The 23710-nt window shown below is 38.8% G+C and overlaps 1 protein-coding gene across 2 annotated transcripts; it reads right to left on the bottom strand.

Moving 5' to 3' along the window:
* TMC3 (transmembrane channel like 3) lies at window positions 1-22518 on the bottom strand. 2 transcript variants are annotated; one of them, XM_050309922.1, is made up of 22 exons: window positions 21409-22518; window positions 20009-20152; window positions 18630-18705; window positions 15779-15860; window positions 14967-15073; window positions 13965-14063; window positions 13730-13872; window positions 12136-12283; window positions 10790-10833; window positions 10495-10642; window positions 9614-9723; window positions 9380-9458; window positions 8663-8896; window positions 6978-7106; window positions 6253-6320; window positions 5886-6014; window positions 4969-5079; window positions 4333-4458; window positions 2888-2966; window positions 2643-2685; window positions 1923-2220; window positions 1-1205 (listed from the first exon to the last, which is right to left on the bottom strand). In XM_050309922.1, exons 1-22 carry the CDS (start codon window positions 21516-21518, stop codon window positions 395-397), a joined length of 3318 nt encoding a protein of 1105 aa, XP_050165879.1. In that variant the 5' UTR covers window positions 21519-22518; the 3' UTR covers window positions 1-394. The 2 variants fall into 2 exon arrangements, with proteins under 2 accessions (XP_050165879.1, XP_050165880.1); XM_050309923.1 differs by lacking the exon at window positions 13965-14063.
* Window positions 22519-23710: the final 1192 nt, after the last annotated feature.

The following is a 23710-nucleotide window of genomic DNA, read 5'->3' as shown; positions in this document are numbered from 1 at the left end:
GCTGATTCCTGGCTGAATTTATTCAATGGAAGCATCTTTAGCTGTGACTGTGTCAGATAAAGAGAACTTCATCTCATATTTTTGTACTGATTCAAAGGAAGTGCCCCAGGTACACAGCTTTTGATTTTCCAGTACGTGGATATTTTGGTTTTTTTAACAGCATAGCAGTAAGGAACAACTTGGAATATTTTTCTCTTGCAACATACCAGTTGTGATATTAAAGCAAGGTACAGTAAAACACAAGGCTAACTATGCTTTTTCCACCTCGAGTAGCTGCATACACAGTTGTTACAAAGACTACTAATTCTCACAATTACTCTGGTAAACCTCAAACAGCAAATTCAATACATGCACGTACACCTGTTGAAAACACATAAAAGCTTGGGGCACTTTCTCAGACATTTGAGCATACCAGTTCGTTAGACTCAGGCATACTTAGATCAACACTGTTTTTTGATTTCTTTTTGGTGAGTTTTGTTCCAGATTTTGGATACTTGTCCTTGCTGTGAATGACCTGGATGTACTGGTCATTGCTGCTGTTCTGCGGATCACTGCTGGATTCAATGGAAATGGAATCAGATTCTGTTAGAGATTGCTCCAGTTTTTGCTTTGATTTTGGTTTCACACGGGGCTCAGGATAGTTCAGGTGTACTTTTTTGTAAGCATATGGAGGCCTGTCCAGTTCCAACTCGAAGCCATCATCCCAGGATTTGCAATGCACTCTGGCAGCATGTTCCCCGATGTAAAACCGTGGTGCTGGGCGAAGGTCAGACAGTGAGCGAGGGCGGTGAGATCTGCTCATTAATTCTCTCCCAAGTTCTTCCTCATCCTCCTCGTCTTCACTGGGATGAGAGGAATACATCTCGTGAGGTGTTCGAACAACGTATCTTCTGACATGGCGTGGATACAACTCAATAATGTCTCCTGCCTCCTCCTTTCTGAAATGCCTTTGGAGTCGGGAGGTAGAACGGAGGGATTTTTTGCGGGGCTCATTTTCATTAACCAGAAAATACCTGGTAGCATATGGTCTACATTCCACGAAAACAGGAGCCCCTGCCCCAAGGGCATCTGGATTTACCTGCCGAATGGCTTTTCTGAAGAGAGGCTCAGAATGAATATCTTCACTGTGCTTTTTGAAAGTCACTGGTGTGCAGGACTTCGTTTTGCAGAGCTCACTTGTGCTCCTATGCACAACACCTGGGTATCTTTAGGAAGGAAAAAAAAAAAAAGAAAATACTGAAATACTTATCAATTAATGTAATTAAAACATAAAAAATTTGTTGCCCTCGAAGTCAAACACTAGGTTGAAAGAGTGGAGATCATCGTATTTCCACTGTTCAAATTTTTAGAACCATTCTGAGAAACATAGCCCAGAAATTAGGAGATATATTTGTTCTCCCTGGGAAAAGGCCACAGGCATTGACCTCTCATGTTATGTTCCCTTTCTGTTTTCTTATTATTCAGAGAACTGTTCTTTATCTATCACACAACAGGTAGCTTAAAGCATCAATCAGCTGATGTCCTAAACTGATTGCACTACAACTAGATCTGCATAGAATCCCTTCACTCTTACTGTGTTTGTCTTGTTCATGGAAACAGTATCCCACACAAATTATTTTAGTTATGTGCCTGAGGGGAAGCTTAGTGTTTACCTTTGCTCAAGGTATGTGTAAACTCCATCAACTACATCATTTCAAAAGGTTTATAATCCCATCTCAAGTGAGAGTTATGGAGGTGGTGTCACCAGCAGTATGAATAGTCCCCCTGAATTAATCTGCTTTTAAAAAATTTCTCAGCTAACAGCTCCAGACAGACTGAATGCACAGCTATCTCGTAAATAAACACAGCTATTTTGTCAATAAACACACGTATGTCATGGAGCTGCTGGAATAAATGCCATTTCAAAACCAAAGCAGACTTACCTGTTTGTGATATGATCATTTCTTGGTTTCTGTACGCTTGTTATGGAGGGAGCTGGCGTTAAAGAGGTTGAAGTTGTGGGAGTTGCGTTGACAGGTCTTGCAACATCAGTTGATGGCACCGTTTGTGGCACAGATTGGGAAATGGTTTGTATTCTGGTGCCTTTGCTCACGGGAGATTCAAAGTTCAAGACGCTGCCATTCTTTCGGGGAGTTGAGGACCGAACAGAAGACTCCTGGCTGATAATATCATTGTCTTGGTCTGGTCTCTTGTCATTACTATCCAGATTTTGGATTCTGGCTAGAGAACAGAAATTATTACAGGAACTATCCAGGTCTCTATATTTAGAAGCTGCTGTGTAAATACAATGGCTCAAATTCCCCCTTCAGTCAGGGATCCAATGCCAACAGAACCTGCTGTGTTCAGAAAAGAGAAACTGGTGCCACGATGGGAGATGAGGTGGATAAAGGAGTGGATCCTCATACTAAAGTACGTGGCAGATGGAGTATTGAGGACACAGAAAAAACCCTGGATGTTGCACTGTAGGATTCCAAATTGGGCAACAAGCCAATACCTCTTTTCAAGAGACACAATTTGGTTCTCAACACACACAATACAGTTTTTAAAATGTAGTTGTAGCTCCCTATCTGTTTGAGAAATCAAAATGGTTTTGCATCCAAATGCTTAATTAATAGTGGCATTTCTAAAGCTCTCCTACTTACCTACTGCCATCTGAACCACCTTTTTCTTATCTTCAGTTCTTTCCTAAAATACATTCAGAAGAATGGGAAGCAGTAAATTATTATAGATTAGAGAGTAAATCCACTTCTTTGTAAAGATTAAACATATAGGATTTGTTTTACAGTGTTTTATGAAACACTGGAAATTACTGTAGTGATTTAATTAGGCTTGTACCTTACTGAAGACCCACCAAATTACATGTAAAAGTTCTGTGCACTGTACTTACTGTTTGGATCTTCATTCTCAGTTGATTGTTGGTGAATTTTAATGATCTTGCAATACTTTGTAGGTAGTAGATTAGCATGCTAGAAGTAAAAGAGGTGATATGAGTTACTTCAAACATTCTTGACACAGTTTCCCTTTGAGGGTTTATAGGTCATCAACATGATGTACAGGTTCAGTTGTTGCTCTGTATCATTTTCTTGTACAATGATAATCGATCACAGCCTTCTTTCAAGCAAACACATAAAAGAAATAAATGACACTGAAAACAGATTTAATTGCAGCTCTAATTTCACCTGTGTTTTCTACAGCTCTTTTCATTGTCCATGTAACCCTGGGTGCATTTCTGGATTTTTTTTTTTTTTTTTAGATTCTGGAAATGTAATTTTGATAAATATTATCTTGGTTTTTTTCCCGAGTCCAAGGTTACGGAACAGAGACACCAGAACTGCAGCTGAGCTTGCACACTCATACCAATGTAATTTTGTTGGCTGACTGAAATAACACCTTGTTTACCCTGGCACAGCTCGAGATCAGATCCTGGCAGGTTATGGCCTGACATAATGGATTACACTGGCTTTCTGATGAAGTAAAGTCTCTAGCTAGACTTCATACCACAAATATTTACACATGTGCTTTGCCCTCAGTTCGAAACAGTCGATAGATCTACTTAAATTTGTAAATATGTTCATATTTCCATGACCGGGATCTTAGAGGAAAAAGTTACAAATAGGAAGTGTTGCCTTGATCTTTCTCATTTGTTTGAAAAACCCACTGGCAGAACAAACTCTGCCTTTGTCTTCAGTTTACAGGGAGAATAATGGTACAAAGCTACATGCAAGACAAAAGATGTTTCATAGAAGCAAAGTGAATTTCCAACATCTCAAAGTTGATATTAATTCCCAGCTAGGAACAATTATTTAGAGTCTAAGTAAGAAAAGACTTCCACTGGAGAGTCTGCAGCAAGTTATATTAAATTAACACTTAAGAGCAGACAGTCATAATTGATTTATCTCGTCAGAAATCAGGATGACTGAGTAGCTTCTTTAAAAGACAGACTGAGCCCTGTTCACTGTCATAAACTGAACTGAAGACCATGAGGAAATGGAAAAATTATTTCTGATGAACTCTTGAGAGGGAACTTAACTTCCTGGAAAAAGCAGCACTGCAAGCCTTGACACAATATAATGAGCTTGCTCTAACACAGTATCCCAAAACAAGAAATTCCTTTTGATAATGCAGTAATAGTCTTTAACATACTCTTATTCCTGTCTGATCCATACACCATATATTCAGTGAGGTGTTGGATTGTTTTTTTAAGCACATATGCTTAATAAAATTGCAAAAATGCAGTGTTTGTTCCTCAGTATCAACATTTGACTCTCCAGAGATATTAGGCCAGTATTAATACAATCAATTTAACCTGCCTGTGAAAACCAAAGTACTTACAATAAAAGCAGTAGTGCAGGAAGGACAACCACAGGACTGCTGATGTAAGTAATCACTGTGTTGAACCATGTGGGAAAATCATTTTGAATCGTTTCAGAAACAATATCATATATTTTTTCTTGACCACTATATGAGGTGGAGGGGCAAAAAAGGTAAAATTAAGTTGCAAGTAATCCTAGGTATATTTGTTAAACAATGTTGCACTGAATAAACAAGACAGTTTTATCCAAAACTACTTTGGAACATTACAGTGAAAAGGGGAAAAAAAAAAAAAAAAAAAAAAAAAAGCAACTTGTTCATTACTTGCTTTTAAACACTGTTTTTCCAAAGCACAAAAGCATTCACCAACCTTGGAGGGTGCTTGAATTGAGACACAAGACGGTGACACGTGTGAGATTACATAAAGCAATGCAATGTGCCACTGAGCAAACGTAACTGAGCTGTGTCTATAGAGCAAATACACTCAGAACAATGACATATTCACTTTATTAAACCTTAAACTGTAAAACATTGGCAGTAGAAAAGTATTGTGGTTTTTTATTTTTACATCTATAATTTGTTTATTATTAAACCTGAGTTTATCATAAGAGGGGGAAATAGAATCTTTGCAATTTTCATTAGTCTGTTCTAACTTACCTGAAGGGTCCGCAGCTTAAAGATGGTTTATATCTGGCGATAGCAAAAATTGTTGGTAACATGCATAAGAACAACATAAACAGCAACATGGCCAAGTAGAAATTATTGGACCTGCAAGAAGGTGCAACAAATGTTTCAGATTATACTAATTAGAGTGAAAAAGAGGCAACTTAAAAGGTTCAAGTCTGTGTCTTCCTATCAACATTTCTGAAACATTAAAATCATTCTGCTATAATTAGAAAGCCTGGACAGAGCTGGTTTAGACAGACTCTTAATGATCAAAATCCTATTTACACTGCTTTCCAGATACTGCTGCGGCAGCCAGAGAACTGTTTACTGCACCTTTTGATAAAAACTGACCTTACTGCCCAGTTGTGTTGGGGGAGAAAAAGAACAGTGGCAGAAATTGATTCATCTTCAAGACATGTTAGAAATAATGGATTCTTAAGAATTAAAGATGCCTTAAATTATTTTCATTTTGAGTAAACAAGATATTCATCATGATAGAAGAAAAATGGGGAAAACTGTTGTGTGAGGCAACAGACAAAAGCAGATAGAATTCACAGCTTTCAAGGAGACAAACATGAGAAAATAGGACTTGGGACAGTTAACACATCTAGGTTGTTTTGCTCCATCATATTTGTATGGAAATAAAGCATTTATATTAGGCCATATATAGCTGTCTAGGAATATTCCCTGACATATTTTTCAGTCTTGCATATCTTCAACTACCCTGCTTTACAAGCCCTCCAGTGTCTCAGTAACTATGTTTTTTTCCACAGACCTTTGCTATCAGTATTACTGTGAAATTTGATTGTCAACTTTCAGAGCTAAAATCTCCTTAATTTGATTCATATGCACATTTCCATTGTCTGCATTTGATTTATTCCCTCTCTTTAGTTCTCATTCTGACTCACCGAGATGCTCTGAAAACCTGCTGATGTGGTACATTGCACGTTAGCACAGCCCAGCTCCTGAGATACATGAGTCCAATCAACTTGAGAACATTGAATGCTGGTAAGCAAGGTGAAAAGAAAGCTCCCATCCTGGAAAAATAATGTCATGTCAGTGCTCAATATTGCCAGAAACCATTCGAATGGCAACAGGATATACGAAAAAAAGACACTGCCAACAGGAACACAGTAGCTGACTATTAACAGATGATCTGTTAATGTTAAAGACCATATTACCAATATGCTACTTGAATAGGTTTCTTTGAAATCATCAGATTGACTTAGCAATCAGACAGCAAAGAACAAGAAAAATCACTTAAGGGCTACATACCAGATCATTCCTTGGTTGTAGACCAAATGCAATACATTCTCTGCAATTTTGAATTCTCCATATTCTGGCTACAAGAAACACAGTACAAGATGAATACCTTTGTCTTAATCTTGTTTTCAGAACATTTATTTGAAGCGTTTGACTGAATTAGTTTGCAGACAGCACACGGCCTGAAACATCCAGATCAAATACCAGCTTTTGGCAGGCAGTGGGAAAGCAGCAAAACCTACTCTGCAGCCAGGGATTAAATGAACTAATTCCTCTCTAGTTTACTTAATTTCTTTAGTTAAAGACAAAGAACACTCCTCAGCCTTCTATAACAACAGCTTCTTGCTAACCAAGTATTACCCACTGTAGTTTTCTTAAAGGGCTGTTAGCTGTTGGTTATAGTATGTTGGACCGCTGTCTATGCTACAGATCGATGTTACAGCTACAGAAAAGAGTAGGGAGCAACTCCATGACCTCTGTCTCACCTTTGACTCTGTAATTGCTCCGTGATCTCATTTTGGGAAAATGCACCAGAGACATGGGAGTGGGCTTGAGAAAAACATTCAGTCTCAGCATTTACCCTGTGCCCTCCAATTTAAACTCAGTGTGAGCTGTGCCTTTATAGATGTGCGCTACCAAGAAATTGTTCATCTGTGGAAAGACTTTAAGGACATTGAGTACTGAGGGAAAGAGCCCTCCCATCTTCAGCAGTTTGATAAAATAAGGACTGTACTTACAAACTTGCTTTCTAGATCCCAGCACCAGCAGTCACTTAAATATCGGACACACAGTCCACGGAAAAAATCAATCAGCAGGATGCTTGCGACTGTGAAAATCATGTCGATAATTGAAAGCTTTAACATCTCCTGAAATACACATTGTTCACACATACTGAGTCATTCTGAAAGCAAATGGACTGCATGTGGCTCTTTTGCATTTGTTCTTGTATTTTTGGCTCAGCTCAGTATTCTGATAAGATATGAGTTGAATCTATAAATTACTTCCTTTTAAGCTTTTCCCTTACTTGTCTTTGTTCTGGCAAAGAGAATAAATATAATCAAGCTTCCAGGGTGCCTTCTACTGCTTGCAGCAATAAAACTCTGGTTATGATGGTATCGATAATTTCTTTTTAATGACTGTTCTGAGAATTTATGTAGTGCAACTGAAACAGGATGGTTTTTCTATTGCACCCAGTCCTTTATTAAACTGACTGTTGCAATACATACTTGCTAAGTGCTTCACAATGAGAAAAATCCTATTATTCATACAAACCCAAACCCCAATGGCATAGGACCATCAAACCATAAAACAGAGATTTTTAGTGCTTACAAAGGAATGGGGTTATCCTATATTTAATTGAGCTTTCAAAATATAAAATTAAAAAGTTCAGTTCTAAACTCCTCTAGCTGGTTCCAAACATTCAAACCTCCTTAGTTCCTATGAGACTGTACAAAAGGAAGAGGGTTGTACAAGAATAGAAGTCAGGCTAATAAAACTAGGAGGGGTCTTTTTCTCCCAACAGTCAAATAAGACCTTTAATATGCTCACTCTGGAACACAGAGCTTAGCAAGTCAAAACCACACCAGCATCGTTCTTAATCTAGCAGCCTAGACATGAGTGTGACTGAAAGAGATCAGAGCCTCAAATTACACCTTTTGCATTTTGTGTGGTTAAAATTTCTCTCTCTGTGTGTTGGTGCCCCTGACAGTCATTCGAAATAAAGGCCACAAATAATATACCCTTCACACATAGGGAAGCAAAAAGTGTCATTGAATCTGTGGATTTTCTTCACCCCAGTATGGCAACGTGGCACTGCCACCCAACCGGTCCCTTTCCTGCAAATTGATGGTATTTCGAAACCTTTTGTTCTTGTCTTCTCTCCCTCTGAAGAAGTGAAGAGCACTTGATTCTCTAGTGATTTACTGAGGCAGAATAAATAGAGGCTTTAGAGATATTGTGCAAATGACCAAGAGCACAATCTCGTGCTTGTTTTGGGTCTGCATCTCCATGTATTGAGGCAGCAACCTGAATCTGCACAGGGTGCATGTTGTTGCTTATATGTTTTTATAGTCATCTTTCTCTATATGAGTTAGTGGGATGTATCCTATTAGAATGGGATTCATATCATGCATCTGTACAGATCTGCCTGTGCAGAGCTGAAGACAGAGACCAAACCCTGGCAAAAAGAACATTTGTACAACACTAAACTTATTGTGGATATCAAAGAAAATCCAAGTTTGTATCTGTGGCCTATGACTTAGCATAGTCTTTACTCATTCTACACAATCCTTAGCTAAATTAGCTGAATTCTGGAATTTATAGGAAGAAGAGCTCTAAAACTGAACACAGCACAACATGATTTTAATTTTTTGTCAAATGTAGATTAGGAGTAAGATGATGACATAATAGAACAGTTACGTACTTGACCAACATACGTCTCCCAGCACTGATCCTGTGGGTTCTGGGTGTTAAAGGAAGTTGTTTTGTTAACCAGTGATTCAGAGACCATCAAATCTTGAGCATGATGCTCTTCCAGTGTGACAATGCCGCTTCTCTTAATTTGTGCATTAGGAAGAGTTAAATTGTCATCTTTAGAAAGAGTTTTGGTTGCTAAGGAGGTGGTAGAATTACTTGCATTGTTGTTAACGCCAGAGACCTGAAATAATAAATGTCCCCAAAGTTAGTTTTTAACTCTACATAGGTGCAGATGTCTGTGCCTTCTACACACACAGAGGCATTTCTTCATACATTTTCCAGCATCAGTTGGGTGACTGTTAAGTAGTTGTCAGTGCACAGAATCAAATGGAACTTGTAAGGACAAGATTGAAAGCTGATTTTAGGTAGCTGGAAATATTTGGCCTAAAGTGATGGCTTTTTTTTTTTTTAATAGTTCAGCAGTGCACATAAATCTATTTATCTTGTTACATCAGCAGTCAAATGGATCCAGCTATCCTAAAAAACTAATTTAAAAAACTGTAAGTAAATTACTAAACTTAACATTACAATCCTATCAAACTGTAATATGTTTTAATCAATTTCAAATAAATTTTCATCTGACTTCACATAAATTACAATAAATGGAATTCTATCTGCGAAGTCTGCTAGCTTTACACATCAGAAAACACCAAGTTAAACTTACAGTGACACTCATACTGTCCACTTTATCCAGGAGTGCAATGATTAAACTGTAGAGGTTTCCCAGGTATAGAACAAGAACCCTGCAAAGAGAATAAAATACAGGCTATCAGAATTGTTATCACATGAAATTCTCATACATTCTCTGGCTTGGCTGGACTAAAACATGTGACCAGAACATATCTTGTCTCTTCCTCCCTTTCTCCCCAAATATTTCTACACTTCGTAATGCCCATACCTGGCAAGCTGGAAGCGAAGAGTGGTCCTTGGATGATACATCTCCAGAGCTGCCACAAGTTCAAAAGCAGAGGGTGCAATCATTGTGATCAGTGACACAACTACGCTTACCTACGGAACAGAAATATGCAGCGGTTTTGTAGCTTTTTATGTAGATCTTCTGTGGAGCCTTGGGAGCTGAATGAAATACTGCTGAGGCACATGCTTTGGTGATTGCTTTACTTGGAGGAGATGCTTTAAAAATTTGTTATTGACATTAGTAATAACAGTAGTCATGGTCCAAAGTTATAGGTCTGGAATACCACTCAAGAGGCTTTACTCCAGATATTGTAGCTTTAAAGTTCTACTTTATTAATTGAAATAAAAACTTAATATGTAGGAAATATCAAGCCAGCATCTTCCTCTGAAATGAATGAGTGGCTTCTCCATACCTAATCACTTTCAGTCATTCCTCTGAATGGAAATATTCACAGAACATTTGGTATCTCCCAGCTGGAATTCACTGCTGTTGTCAAAGTCAATTCCTTTCTGATCCATCAGCCCAGTGTTTGCTCAGCTCAGTTATGGGTGCAAAAGCAGAATTGTAAGTGACAGGAGAGTTTAAACTTTGACCTCACACAATAGGGACCTGCTAGAACTGCAATCTCTGTGAAATGAGGACCTGCAACCTCCCCCTGCCCACTTCAGCTCCACTAACACCTGCCAGCAGAGCAAAGGGGGCAAGAGAGTGAAGAGAGATCCAGGGAAGCACCACTCTAACCACTCATTCCTCATTTCTCCTGGCTCATATCTTGTGATTTACACCTACGTGCACACTTGCTACAGACAACCCTGAGACAGTAATCCTGCTTCTACCACAGAGGTGGCATAAAGACAGTGTACCTCATTTTTTTCCCATAGAGTCAATTCCTTTTTGATGCGCTCTAACTTTTGGGATCGATCCACGACGAAGTAGATGATGTAAATACTTCCAGCAAGTGAGAGAAGCACAAGGATGTTTGCAATAATTCTTAAGGTTATAGTCACTGCCCTAGAAGAAAAGAAAAATACAATACAGTAGGTTGTTTTATGACACCAGGGGTCATTTCTAACATGGTTTACAAGTATGAGACATGCAGTTTAGCACTGATACATTGAAACAGTGCTTTGTAAAGTACCTCTGATCTCATATACATACAAGTTTTTGCTTTTCTTCTTCTCCTGCTCCTCCAATATAGCTTCCTTGAAAGAAACACAGCATTACCATTTTAATAATGTTCAGCAAAAATAATGCACATATCTTTCACAGAAATTAAGGTATACTAATAAAAAACATCACATCCTGGAAGTGCAAGCAGAGAAACACCTCTTTGTCTTCATTGCTTTGCAGCAGTCATATGTGAGCTTTAATAGTGAAGGAGATTTCTGAGAAACAAATACACAGTAAGCAAGTACTTGTGCACTTTTGGTCATACATGTTCAAGGGGGTATAACCAGGGGTTTACACTACCAGATTTTTTGCAGGATGCACCTATAGAAACTGGGTGTCACTAGTATAATACAAAAATGTCAGAAGTTAACCTCGTTCATTGAAATACCAAAATGTCATAACTTACTAATTTATCCTTGGCACAATTTGAAGTAATTTTGTTCAATGACAATGAGAATACATCAAATTTGGGAAATTAATTACTTTTGATAACACCACATATGCTCTTAAATTCTAAATGGAAAACATCTGTATTTATAAGTATTTTATAATATTGAGAGAGCTGTAAGATGTCTCTCCATTTGTTATAGAGAGATGAAATAAACTAGTAGGATCATAAAATATCTCAAGTTGGAAGGGACTCATAAGGATCATTGAGTCCAACTCCCTGCTGCTCACAGGACTACTTAAAACTAAACCATTTGACTAAGACCATCGTACAGATGAACTCCAACAGGCTTGGTGCTATGAACCTCTCTAGGGAGTTTGAATAATAGCTGATAAAATAAAGAAGAGCAATAATTTGTGTCCAGGAAGTTATAAACCATAAGAGAGAGATATAAAACTTATTACCATTTTAAAGAGCATCTTGCAAAATATGAGATGTGGTTCTGCTTCTCCACTTATTATGAAGGAATCCCTAAGGCATAACACACTCTCTTTGCATAAAAACAATTACACATTTTATAAAGTTGTATATTTTCCTGTCAAAGCAATTGTTAACATGAATTTGACTCTAACACGTGAAATTTCATCACAAGCAAATTTGTTTCTAGTTATATAATTTCCTGTCACACATGCATTTATTTAATACACATACACAATAAATAAAGCTCTCCTGAAGGACACAATGGCCTTGCTGTGGCAGAATGTCAGCAAGTATGAGGTGCCTGCAACACCACACAGGTGTGATGCCAGCCCTCCCCTAGCCAAACAGATCTGTAAATGAATACCAAAAACCAATAGAAAGTGCAGGGGAATGAGAGGAAGGACTTACATGGCTTACAGATTAACAAGTAAATCAACTTGAAATAATTCCAAGGTCAGTTGCTCACCCTAATGCTGTTGACTATGGCAGCAGCTTTGCTCTCTGCAGCCTCAGGGTTTCCTATCAAATAGTCCCAAGCACAGAACAGTCTCCAACAGAAAGTGTAATTTTCATCAGAGGCACTTGCTAAACTCATTCTTGAGTTCTTTGCCATTCTGTAAAAAAAAAAAAAAATAACAACTATTTAACTGCTGGTGGTGTGTGAAAATGAACATGAAGAAAATCACTGATTTTGAGTTTTCAGATGTCCCTTCATTTAGAGCTACAAAAGGTTTGCAGAAATTAGTGTCATTGTTGGCAGCTTTCTGAAGAACAGGAAACAGGGTGAGGTTCAGCACATTAACTTCACTTTACAACTAGTGTAGATGTGACTCACTGTGGAAGGGCATTTTGATGCTTACAATCTTTATAGCTGACAAATAAAGCAAATAAATCTCATTAGAACTGTGGACTTACACATACTTCAGTTTTACAATCTCCAGGTAGGATCCAGCTGGAAGACACCACCACTAAGTTTGCTGTTACTGTAATTACAAGCTAGTTTGGCATAACTAGTAATCATGGATAAGATCAGTTTGTTTTCCATATTGTTTACACCTTCAAAATATGTTATTGTCAAACATAAACCCCAGTGCTATTTTACAGACCTTGGGAAAAGGGAAGAAAATCCCTTCTACTCATCTCAGGTAGGCAAGGAGGTAGAATATTGCAAAGCGTAAGAAATGACATATAATGGCTTATGAAAGAAAGGGCATCTGAAAGGACATTAAAGGGGAAATTGTTCTCAGCTAAGGACAGAGTCACTGAGGTAAGTCAGAAGGAGAGGAGCTAATCATATCCAGAAACTGCAGATGCATAGATCAGTGTCAGACATACCAGTGACCCTTAGCACAAACCAGCAGGTAGAATAGAAATAAATGAAAAGAGAAGGTTTGACTTCAAAACTGAGAGTTATTACAGGCAGTGCTAAAAATGTCCCCGGATTGCACAGTGCCAAATAAGAAGGTATCCAGAAGGGAAGGGAAAGCAAATCAGGAGAGGATAGAGTGACCTTGCCCCTTCTCCAAGCATTGCACATCCCTGGATTTATGGTCAGCACTGGCAGTTTTGCTCTCTCTGCTAAGTAACTCCTACTCCTGGCCCTTCAACAGTAAGCTGCTGAAGCAATGTAAATGATACTACACCTAAGAGGGAATTTTTATATTTGTATTTCAATAGAAGGAAATAATAACGCTGAAAGCATTACACTTCAAACATAAATTTCTGACATAGCAATATTTATAACAGAAAAGAGGAGAAGAGAAGGGTTTTCCACGAGTCTTGGACCTTACACCACACAAACACAAAGCACACAGATGATCATTTGCACTGCCCTCCTTTTATAGACTGGGAAATGGAACAGAGAGTGAAGTTAATGATAGCAAGATAAAGAACAATCTAGAATTAAACTCATTCTGCCTCCCTGACATTAGCAGGCTTGAACATTTTAATGGAGCTGCGCAGAATAAATACAGGGGAGGTGACATAAATACCATCACTGATTACCTGAACATAAGAGCGTAATAAAGAGCTCATAAAGAGCAATAGAGGGAAGATCTTACTTTTTAAGAAGAATGATGAAGCTGTAAGCAAACACTGCCATTCCAACAAGGAAGTAGGCAAGAGGCAGCCTGTATCCAGCTTTCCCAATCTTCCTGTCACGGCCGTAGTAGCCATAAAACAAAACGGAGTACTGGAGGTAGCCCTGCAAAGACCAGAGACCGTCAGTAAGAGCAGTACCTAAAGATTGCAACAGAACAGCGATAGTGAAACAAGGAAGAGTGGTTTGAGCCTTGCCCCCAGTGACCAGATGGTGTCCAGGTCTTGAGCAGATGCAATGTGCTCCTTGGGGATGGTCTTGCTGACCGTGCTGCCGAACGGTGCTCCGGCCAGTAGCTGGGGAAGAGAGAGAAGGTCTCAGATCTGAGCCAGGGCTGCACAGTGGAACCCAACAAGAGCTGCCTGCACGGACGGTACAGTGTCAGTACCGTGTCAGCTTTAAAAGTTGTGCTTCTTTTAGTGTAAGCATTTTAAAATTAAATGTCAACTTTGAAAGTTGTGCTTGTTTTAGTGTAAGCATTTTAAAATTAAATATGAACAGTGTTTGATCTCAAAAATGGCATTTCAGAACTAAATTATTTTTACTTTGAAAAAGTGAAAAATGAAAGTGAATAACTTTTTTTCTTTTTTTTTTTTCTTTTTTTTTTCCAGTTTACTTTTTGTTTTTACTGGAGTTATTTACTTCTGCTTTAGGCAGTGAGAAGAAAAATCAGAGATTCCCACATTTTTTGTGAACGTTATTAAAGCACGGGATAGGTAAAGCAAAATAACGCTTATGAATAATTTAACAAAATGAAAATGACAGCCTTCTTTCATGCAAAATCTAAAAGTGTTGCCTGTTCAGAACGTCTATGAAATGCTTTCTAATGGACAATAATCCAGAGTCTGGAGAGGGATGTTATGTTTTTCTGCCTGTAAATGACACTAACAGGGCTTGAACATACTAAACACCAACTGTAAATTTTAGGAAGTGCTACTTTATTTTAGTATTCAGATATAAACATATTCTCTAAAAGAATTAGTACCATGTTGACAAAATATCATCTCTAACACTAATAGCAAAAATCCGTTATCCTTTGGCAGAGAGAAACCTCTCAATAGGGGAATTTATTTTAAATAATTCATGTAAAATTGTACATTACAAATTGATGCATGGCTTTAAGTGTCGTGTTTGTTTTCTTCAGCATGGAAAGTGCAGCAGTAAGCATTTTTCTGTAAATATTAACAACATGTTCTTACCTCTGGTAAGACTACAAATGCTCCTGTCATTATGGTAAGTACAATATTGATTCCAAACAGCCATCTCAAGAAAATGAAGTAAGAGGCAACTCCAGACCCAAAATGACCTTAAACCACAGAAAATAGTTACCTGAGTTACACAGTCTATAAAAGCTCATGTCGTTTATCCGTGAAGTTTTATTTGAATACTAGACCAAGAGAAAAACCTCTCTTATTCACATAGGGAACACAGCAAAGTAGAGAAAATGTTAACATGTCACTGAGGAAAACACAATTGCAAACAAATTCTGTTGGGGACGTCTCATAATTATGAGCACCATTTGTGCAAGAAGCTGCCGAGCTGGGAGACATCGTGCAACCATTTTCCTTCACCACTGGAGCACAGAGGTATGACCTGACTTCTGGTGGAATGTTAAGGGCTGCTTTCAAGTCCATTGAAGGACTCAAGGGCAGGTGACGTGGGTTACAACCACATTTAACCCTGGGCAGATGTGGGGCCATTGGCCCAAGGATGCTGCCTCAGGGACTGTGATAAACTAAAACCTAATCTTGCTGTGTTTTCAGAAATACAACAGAACAAATATGACTTCTGCAAAAGCTACCCCCCCAGACCACAAATGAGGACTGTGCAGTTGCCAAGGCACCCAGAGAAGAAGAAGCAGCAAAGTTTTAAATAAAACGTTCACTGCCAAAAATTTGCATGTAACTTCCTCCTAAATATTATTTAATTCAGTACATTAAAAAATAAACCATAGGACTCAGCAATTTAGCAAGTGTTTTACTATTCAATGCCATTAAATCCTTATACTTACTCTCAATTTTCTTTATTCTCATTTCCCAAGGAATAAAGATTACCACAAAATTATATGCAAGTCGAATAAACTTCCTCCAAAGCTGAGAAAAAAAGCAGAGAAATGAGAAATATGACACTTCTCCATGTTAAAAAAAAAAAAATAAAAAAGAAACAGAGTACATTGCTTATGTCTTATCTTGTACCACAAGAATTGTTACAAACATTAATGGACTGAGGTCTGAGAGCACATCTGTGGATAAAGAAGGGTAAAGCAAACCATGATAGGTTTTAGACAAAACATGGGGGGTACAGGATGCCTTGACTCAGTCAAATGCCAACAAAGATGGGTCAGAGTGCCCTTTATTCACCTCTGACGGCACAATCAGAAGCCACCAATCTACATCTTCTGCTCATAAAGACCATGAGGAACCAACAGAAGACAGTGGGTGCCATTCCCTGTTGCCTTCTTGCTGGGACACCTACCCTCTGGGGAGTCTGTGAGGGAATCCTGCTGCACTACACATAATAACTTTGGATTTTTAGGACAAACAAATGAACGGACCACTAAATTCAAATTTAAGAGGACCATGGTGCACTAGAGGAAATTTTCTTAGAGGAAGAATATTCAATAGCAGCAAGTTCAACTGCTATATTTTCAGCCTTCTGTATTACAGCCAACACCTGCAGGAAGCCTATGGTTATATTTTGTAGAGTCTTTATTCAACCTTCATTTTTTGCATGGCCAGGGGACCTTCCTGCACACCGTGGGGTGTGCATACACACATGGGAGAAGAAACAAAATCCACCTGTGCTAAACTGAATGCGGTTTTTGAGTTGTTGAATTTGAGCTATAACTTTACAGTATCAACAGAAAAAATAGTATTTGTATTTCAGGTATTATAAAGTATTTTTAGTACAGCTAGGTATTAAAAATCCCACCTATATTTTTACAGCAGCAGTGTCAATATTATATCATATAATCCAATCTCCTAAAGCCAAAGAGGAGTAAATACTGTTTTAATTACTGAAAATTTAATCAATCTCTTTGGCCAAAGTTAAATAATTTTTATGGTGATGTGGATATTTAATTGCACAAATGGGAAGTATTTTAACAATAAAAAAGAAAGTGCAGATGCTGGGAATTTGCATGGGAATTGCTGGAATTGCTATTTGCAGTTGAAAACAGGGTTTGCAGGGCTGAGGAAGGACTCCATCGGCTTGTGCCAGCTGTAATGCAGATTTATAAAGAATACAAAGGTGTCCATATGGAAGTAGCATTTGTTAAAATTATAATTTGATAGCTATCACCACTTTTCCTCCCTACTGCATACCTGAACAGATAATCTGTACTCTTAGAATCCAGAATATGGGCACCTGGCATTAAATAAAATGTAAAAAACCCTACAAGGGAAGTGTAAAATAATTGAACTGGAAAAAAAAATTACTTTCAGTGTTGAGACAGTAAAAAGTATTTTAACTTCAATTTTCATATGTAATATCATTAGTGGATTGTCCAATTGTGAGCAGTATATATTTTGACAATTAAAAACCTTAATTTAAATGCATATACACCTAACAGCTGCATTTTGTTCTTAGCACATGTTCAGCCACTGAGTTCTTAATTTTGATGACATAGTGCTTGTTTTGCTGTGCTGCAATTTTTGTCTCCTTGGTCACCATGTTATTTTCTAAGAAAATATGTGAAAACAAAGCTCTTCCAAATTAAAAAAAAAAAAAAGAAAGAGAAAACCACAGCTCATTCTGTTGCATTTGCTGAATTTAGCCCTGATAAAAAGGCCATATTCTCTAGTTTCTGCTAGGAAAAAAATACAGATCCTCTACACATAATGAGCAGTACTGATTAACTGCTGAATTATATCCCTGTGCTGAATGTCTTCAAGCAAATACAATAGAGGAAATTAGATTAGACACAAACTTGTATTAGCTGTGAACTCTTAGATGAAAAATTATGGTTTTGTATAGGAAGAGTAACATAAAAAAAATACCAATCTGTGATTTACTGACATGTATTGCAGACCTTTAGCACTTCTCTTTCTAGATAACATCCTAGTTCCCCTCCCATAAAAGGCAAAATTACTGTTTATTTTAACAATGTTTGTTTCTTCCATTGCATTTGCCAAACATGCAAAGACAGAACAAAGAAAACTTACTCTTTATACCTTGGAGAGTAGTGTTTTTAACCTGCTGTGGCCCAACATTGCAGTACAACAGATACATATGCAGCCTTCCACTTGTTCACATGAATAAAATGCGTGGGTATACTATTTATGGATACAACCCTTTTTGAATTAAGATAAGTTAGTTATTAAAAGTCTATTTATTACAATGACAAAAATATTCTTGACTGCTTAGATGACTAAAGAACTCTTTTGTGTTAGTTGCTTATTGGATACAATTTCTTGCATGTTATAAATTTCCAGAAACTCAGGCCAGAGTCTATTTTCGGCGGTGTAAATAGATTTGCTAAGATTTGATTCAAATTGTTTGAGTATTATGCAAGCAAAAACCTTCTTTAACAATGTATTTACCACAAGGTATTGCAGGATTGCCTTCCAAACTAAAAGCTAGACACATTTTTCATAATAAACTATTGAACTGTGGCCCCAGACTATGTTGAAATAGCTCTTCAGGGAATACTGCACGGTGTTATTGATATCCCACTACCTCTCCAGCAGGCATCAGTATTTGTAGACTCTCCAAAAAAAAAAGCCTATACCACGCTGGTAGAAGGACATTCACTTCTCAACACACGAAATTAGTCGGCACAGCAAGCACATGCTTCTGTAAATGAGAAGAGCAAATGGTTGTTGTATAGGCAGGAGCTGAGATTTAAGAAGAACCAGTCGTACCTCTGCACCAGCAGCTTGGTAACCTCTGGTTCTAGTGAGCCTCCCTTCGTACTTCAGCACGATCTCCTTCGCCTGCCTGCACAAGAAGGTGGAGGTTATTCTACATTGATTCCGTTACTCAGGGCCCTTATTCTGCACAAGCAGCAACCATTAGAGTTGTCAAATGCTCTGGAATACAGTCATGGACTGTCTCATCATCAACCATCCATCAATCATCCAGGTAAAGTGGGTTTTACTTTGATTATTGAGGTTTTAACTGATATTTTAAATCCACTCAGAATTTTGCCTGATAGAACTCAGCATTCAAGAGATTGCAGGGAGAATTTTCTGTTTGTCAAATTCTCTGTCCTTTTTTTTTTTTTTTTCAAAATGTTTCTTTTTAAATGGCACAACCTAAATGAGTAAAATTACAAGATCCCCAATACAGACTGGTAACCTCACGTGGATACTAACACGTCTTCTGCAGATACGGTGCAGCTCTCCTGTGAGCTGCAAAGAGGTACATGTTTATCTGGCCATACACAGTCTTTGACCTCAGCAGAAGGTGGATGGGGATCACCAAGATCTCATCAACGTGAGCAGGAAGGCAGCAAGACACGGACTCTGCCTAAGAGAGGAAAACCTCTCTTTGCTTCCCAGATTACACAAGGGCTTTACTGCTGGTAGGGATTCCTCATGACTACATGGTCATCTGAGCACCATACAGGGTTTTATGAGAAAGATGAAAAGAAAAAAAAACCCAAACTAAGCCTCAAACAGATCATGTGGTAAAGAATCTGATACTATTTGACAGGGGGCCCAAAGAGTTACTCACACACACTTTCATTATAACTTTGGAATTATTAATATAATAATTACAGTCTTAAACTGTGGAACGTGTCTACACTGACCATATCTTTAAAACCTACAAGTGTCCTTTATTTACTGCCAATATGTTACTTGAAGATATGACCATCTTCTGTTCCCATACCATGCAATTACCTTAGAAACAGTGGGCTGGTTCTCCTATTTTGGGACACAGTGAAACAATTTAGCTTAAAAAAATTACAGAACATTATCAAAAGCCTTTCTTTAGATCACTGAATAGCTGACACACTGTTTTAGTGGTGACAGACAAAGCATGATTTCTTGCACTCTCTTTTGTGCTGTTACTCTGAAGGGAGTCACAGGCATGTGCAGGGGACAACTTCACCTACAGGCTGTCCACCCCGAGGCTGCTGCCTTCAGCCAGCAATCAGATCATCCTCATGGCACGCTTTCCTAGCAGCTCTTAATCATTTTTTGTGCACAAACCCTTCCAGCTTACACTGGAAAAGTCCTGAGGCTGCAAGCACTGTCACAGTCAGTGAGCCTGAAAACCTTTGTGCAGACACCTTTACCTGAGCGCCCTCAGCTTCTGCCTCATCGGCCACGGCCGGCAGCGGATGTTGGACATAATCTCCTTCTGGTACTGGATGTTCTGGAAGATCTGCTCTGGGTCATGGCTCTCAGCCTTTTCTTCACCGATATCGTCATCTGAGTTGCTGGTAGCCCAGCCCACACCCCACGAGAGGAAAAACAAAACAAATTATTCCCATTCAGATTCCCAGCAAACTGTTGATTTGCACAGGATCCATTCTATTAGAGCAACACAAGAGTAGTGAGCTAGGACACTTGCATGACAATATCGTTTTAAAGCTGATTACTAATTTGAATGAATTCCCCATCTTCAGGATTTGCCTCTTTCCCCCCCACCACTTTCTACTCAGTCATAAATTATCCCCACTCCTCACCACGAATCCCAGTCTTTTCCCTCTGAGTATTTCCAGCCATACAGGTTGTACATCATGCTAGTAAGACTCTGTATATTTTTCTGGAACAGAGTGCTGTATAAACATTTCCAGCAAGAGCACATAACGTTCATTTATTCATCACACCTTTTATTTTGATTGTAGTAATGATAAAATATTTTCTTGTTAGAATGGGGGGAACAGATGATCCAAGTGCAGTCACCTTTTGATCCTGTTCCCTGCTGAGTGGGGTGGCAGTGTGGGACCCCACATACCAAGAATTATTTCTCCCTGTAAAAAGATTGATGAGCTTTGCTACATATTTCTTTAGATGATTAAATTGTCTTTTCTGATGCTGTCACCACATTTGCTAAGTTAGAGCTCCTGCAATTCCTTGTTAGTCTATGAAACAGCAGCAATATTCATTCTTGCAGAGGCTTACATCTAAAAACCTGTGATGTTTCTCCCTGAATGACATGAAGGAATCTGAAGGACTGCAACAGCCACTGGCCAGGAAGTTTCCCATTTGTATTTCTGTGTACTTGTTGGGAAAGTTCCCTGAAATTTTCCTGAAAAAACAACACCTTTTAATCACTTAAAAATAAATCATAGCCTAAACCATGCCATGCAAGAAAATTGACATACTTCATCAGACCACCAGTTCATTGGTCTGCAGTCCTGTCCCTTCAGTCACAGGGGCATTCAAGGGAAATTTATAATTACACAGAAAAAGAATAAAGAGATTTCTTACTCTGCCATGCCCTGAACTCACTGGAGTTACACTGCTTTATGTACAGTGCCTATGTTTCAGCATGAAGCGTGACTTTCCAGAAAATAAAAAGAACCACAGAAGTTTGAAATACATCTAAAAAACAGAGAGAAGAGGCATTTTTCCTATGCTCATTTCCAAGTTACCACACTCCGTCCAAATGAAAGTGAAAAGACAAGATCCCACTACTGTGCTAGATAGAGCAGACTCTCACTTGAGGAGAGACAGGGGAGTCTCTTACCTGTGGGGTGGCTCCTGGTAGGTGTAGATGCCAGCGTGACGCTTCGCCGTGCGGTACTTTTTGCCGGACTTGGCAGATTTGGTGGCAGGGGAGCCCGTCGATGCTGCCATGGTGGCAGCTGCCGCCCGCACCAGGTGGAACTCTGCTGCGCTGGAAGGCAGCTTGGAGCTGAGGTCAGATGTCTCATAAGCAGCCAAATGTTATTAAGCAGAGAGCAGCGAGTGCTGCGAGCCCTGCGGAGCAGAGGATCACTGCCTGGTGCTCCAGCCCGGAGAGGACCTGCTGTCTGGCAGTGCCTTAAAGCCACAGCGTGCAGCAGCCCTGCCTCGGTGCCTCAAAGCCAAGTGCCTGCATCAAGATGAGAAGCTGAGTTCAAAGGTGGTCCAGCTGCAGCCCTTAATTCACAGCCAAGTTTCCCTTGCTGTGGGGGAGGTATTCCCTCAAAGCACCATCCCACTGGCCTGCTCTGGGTGATGTTCCCAGTGATCGCACTGGGTGTACTGTTGACATCTCTGCTTCACGTGCTTGAGAGAAGGTTCTTGCCCAGGTAAAGCAAAATGGTTTACCTTTTGGCCTTTACTCACAGAGTAAAATGCAGTATCGTTCTCCCAACAGAATTCCAGATCCTCTCCAGGATGACAACCCTGACAGAACTTGATGCTGCTGCTTTCCTGGGTCCAAGGCCCGGCCATCGCTTCCATTTCTTTTACCTCAGTTTATTGACTTGCCTCTTGGAGATACCAAAATGCCTTTTATTCAGACAAGTACAGATTACTAAGCCATATGCTTTTTCTTGGTAGATGCAATATCTTAATCATGCTCAATTCCATTAATTATTTTAGTACTTTTAACATTTATAATAAGCACTGACTAGATAATTCATATGTTATAATACTGGTTATTCCTAGAGCTAAACCACTGGAAAACATCACCTCCTAATGCTCTTTTTTCCCCATTTCTTCAGCTCTACTACTTAACTAATTGTATTACAAAACTATTTCAATAGATACTAAAAGTTTATTTAACACAGAGAATCACTTATAAAAACAACAAATGGACTGGTGCTCTGAGCTTGAGAATCCTGTATTGAATGGTTAGTTTCTCTTTCTGTATGTCCTGGGGCAAATCCTTGCACTTTTATGCCTCATTTCCCCTCCTTAGATAACATTTCTGCATTTCATAGGAATGATGTACTCACTGGAATCACATGGGCATGAACTTCCTAATTCACTCCAAGTATTTCAAGTGCATAATAAAACTGAAAACTAAAAAACAGCTTTCGGTTTTGAACATCTCAACCAAACGCAGTACCAGTAGCTTTGACTCAGTTTCCATCTACTCAAAAAGTAATCCATCCATTTATTTAATCCAAGATTAACCATTGGGCAACTGACATACTGTACATGCCAGCAATCATATTTTCATGGTGGAGAGTCCCCTGACATCCTTCCTGTAGTCAGCAACAACACCACCTCTCCAACAGCATCTCTGTGATACTGGCCAGGACAGAATAGACTGCTCCAAGCTCCAAAGCAGCTGAATTTCCCATGCTTTTGTCCATCACAGAAGTTATGGGTATTCTGGGTCCCATTACTGAAACAGAGCACAAAAAATACAAGACTTTAGTAGTTTCTGTGGCCATAATTTGATGCTCAACAAGTTGGAGAGAAAGGAAGAGTTCACAGCAAGTTTTCACTTGTTCCTAACTTGGTATTTTCTCTCCTTAATAGCTCTGTGCACAGTGCAGCAAGGGTTTTGATTGCATAAATCAGTGGTCTGTTGTAGTTAGCTTTTATTTGCAGCCTCTGACAAGAAAGAACATGAAGTTCCTGTAGAGAATTGCACAGGCTGCTTTTTCTCTCTGTCCTGAATTAATCTAAAATATTGCCACTTTTGGAGAAATTTTACTTTTGCATTATTATGGTTCTGTCCACTGTCCTATACTTACTGAGTTGAAGGGCTGAGTAGTCACAATCCTTATTATTTGTTACTTGTATGGTTTTACGGTATCAAAAGAGTAAGTCCATTCGGTGTCATTTACTCCACACTTTTTAGATGAAAAGTCAGCACTAGAAAAAGACAATTCTGCGTTTCCAAAATGTAAGTTTGCATTAAAGCCCAGAGTTCACTTGGTGTATCTTCTTTGAAGTTTCCCCAGAAATCTGGGAGTTTCATTAACACATAGCAGAAGAGCCCCGGAGTTGCAAAGAAATGCTCCTATTCAGAGTTCAGTAAAATCAGTCAGCTGTATTCTGCACCACAGAATGTCATATGATACATGACATTTAAGCCTGCTAAACCC

The sequence above is a fragment of the Myiozetetes cayanensis genome, unplaced genomic scaffold (genome assembly GCF_022539395.1).
Source record: "Myiozetetes cayanensis isolate MyiCay16 unplaced genomic scaffold, myiCay2020 scf14, whole genome shotgun sequence".
Taxonomy (NCBI): domain Eukaryota; kingdom Metazoa; phylum Chordata; class Aves; order Passeriformes; family Tyrannidae; genus Myiozetetes; species Myiozetetes cayanensis.
Note: the sequence above shows the minus strand (reverse complement) of the source record. Positions and strands in the feature narration are given on the sequence as shown.

Excerpts from the sequence above, each read along its gene's own strand:
- TMC3 (XM_050309922.1), bottom strand. The coding sequence starts at position 21,518 with ATGGCAGCATCGACGGGCTCCCCTGCCACCAAATCTGCCAAGTCCGGC. Across the intron at positions 20,153-21,408 it reads TACCAGGAGCCACCCCACAG|CAACTCAGATGACGATATCG; the intron begins GTAAGAGACTCC and ends CTGGGCTACCAG. Across the intron at positions 1,206-1,922 it reads AATGATCATATCACAAACAG|ATACCCAGGTGTTGTGCATA; the intron begins GTAAGTCTGCTT and ends TCCTTCCTAAAG.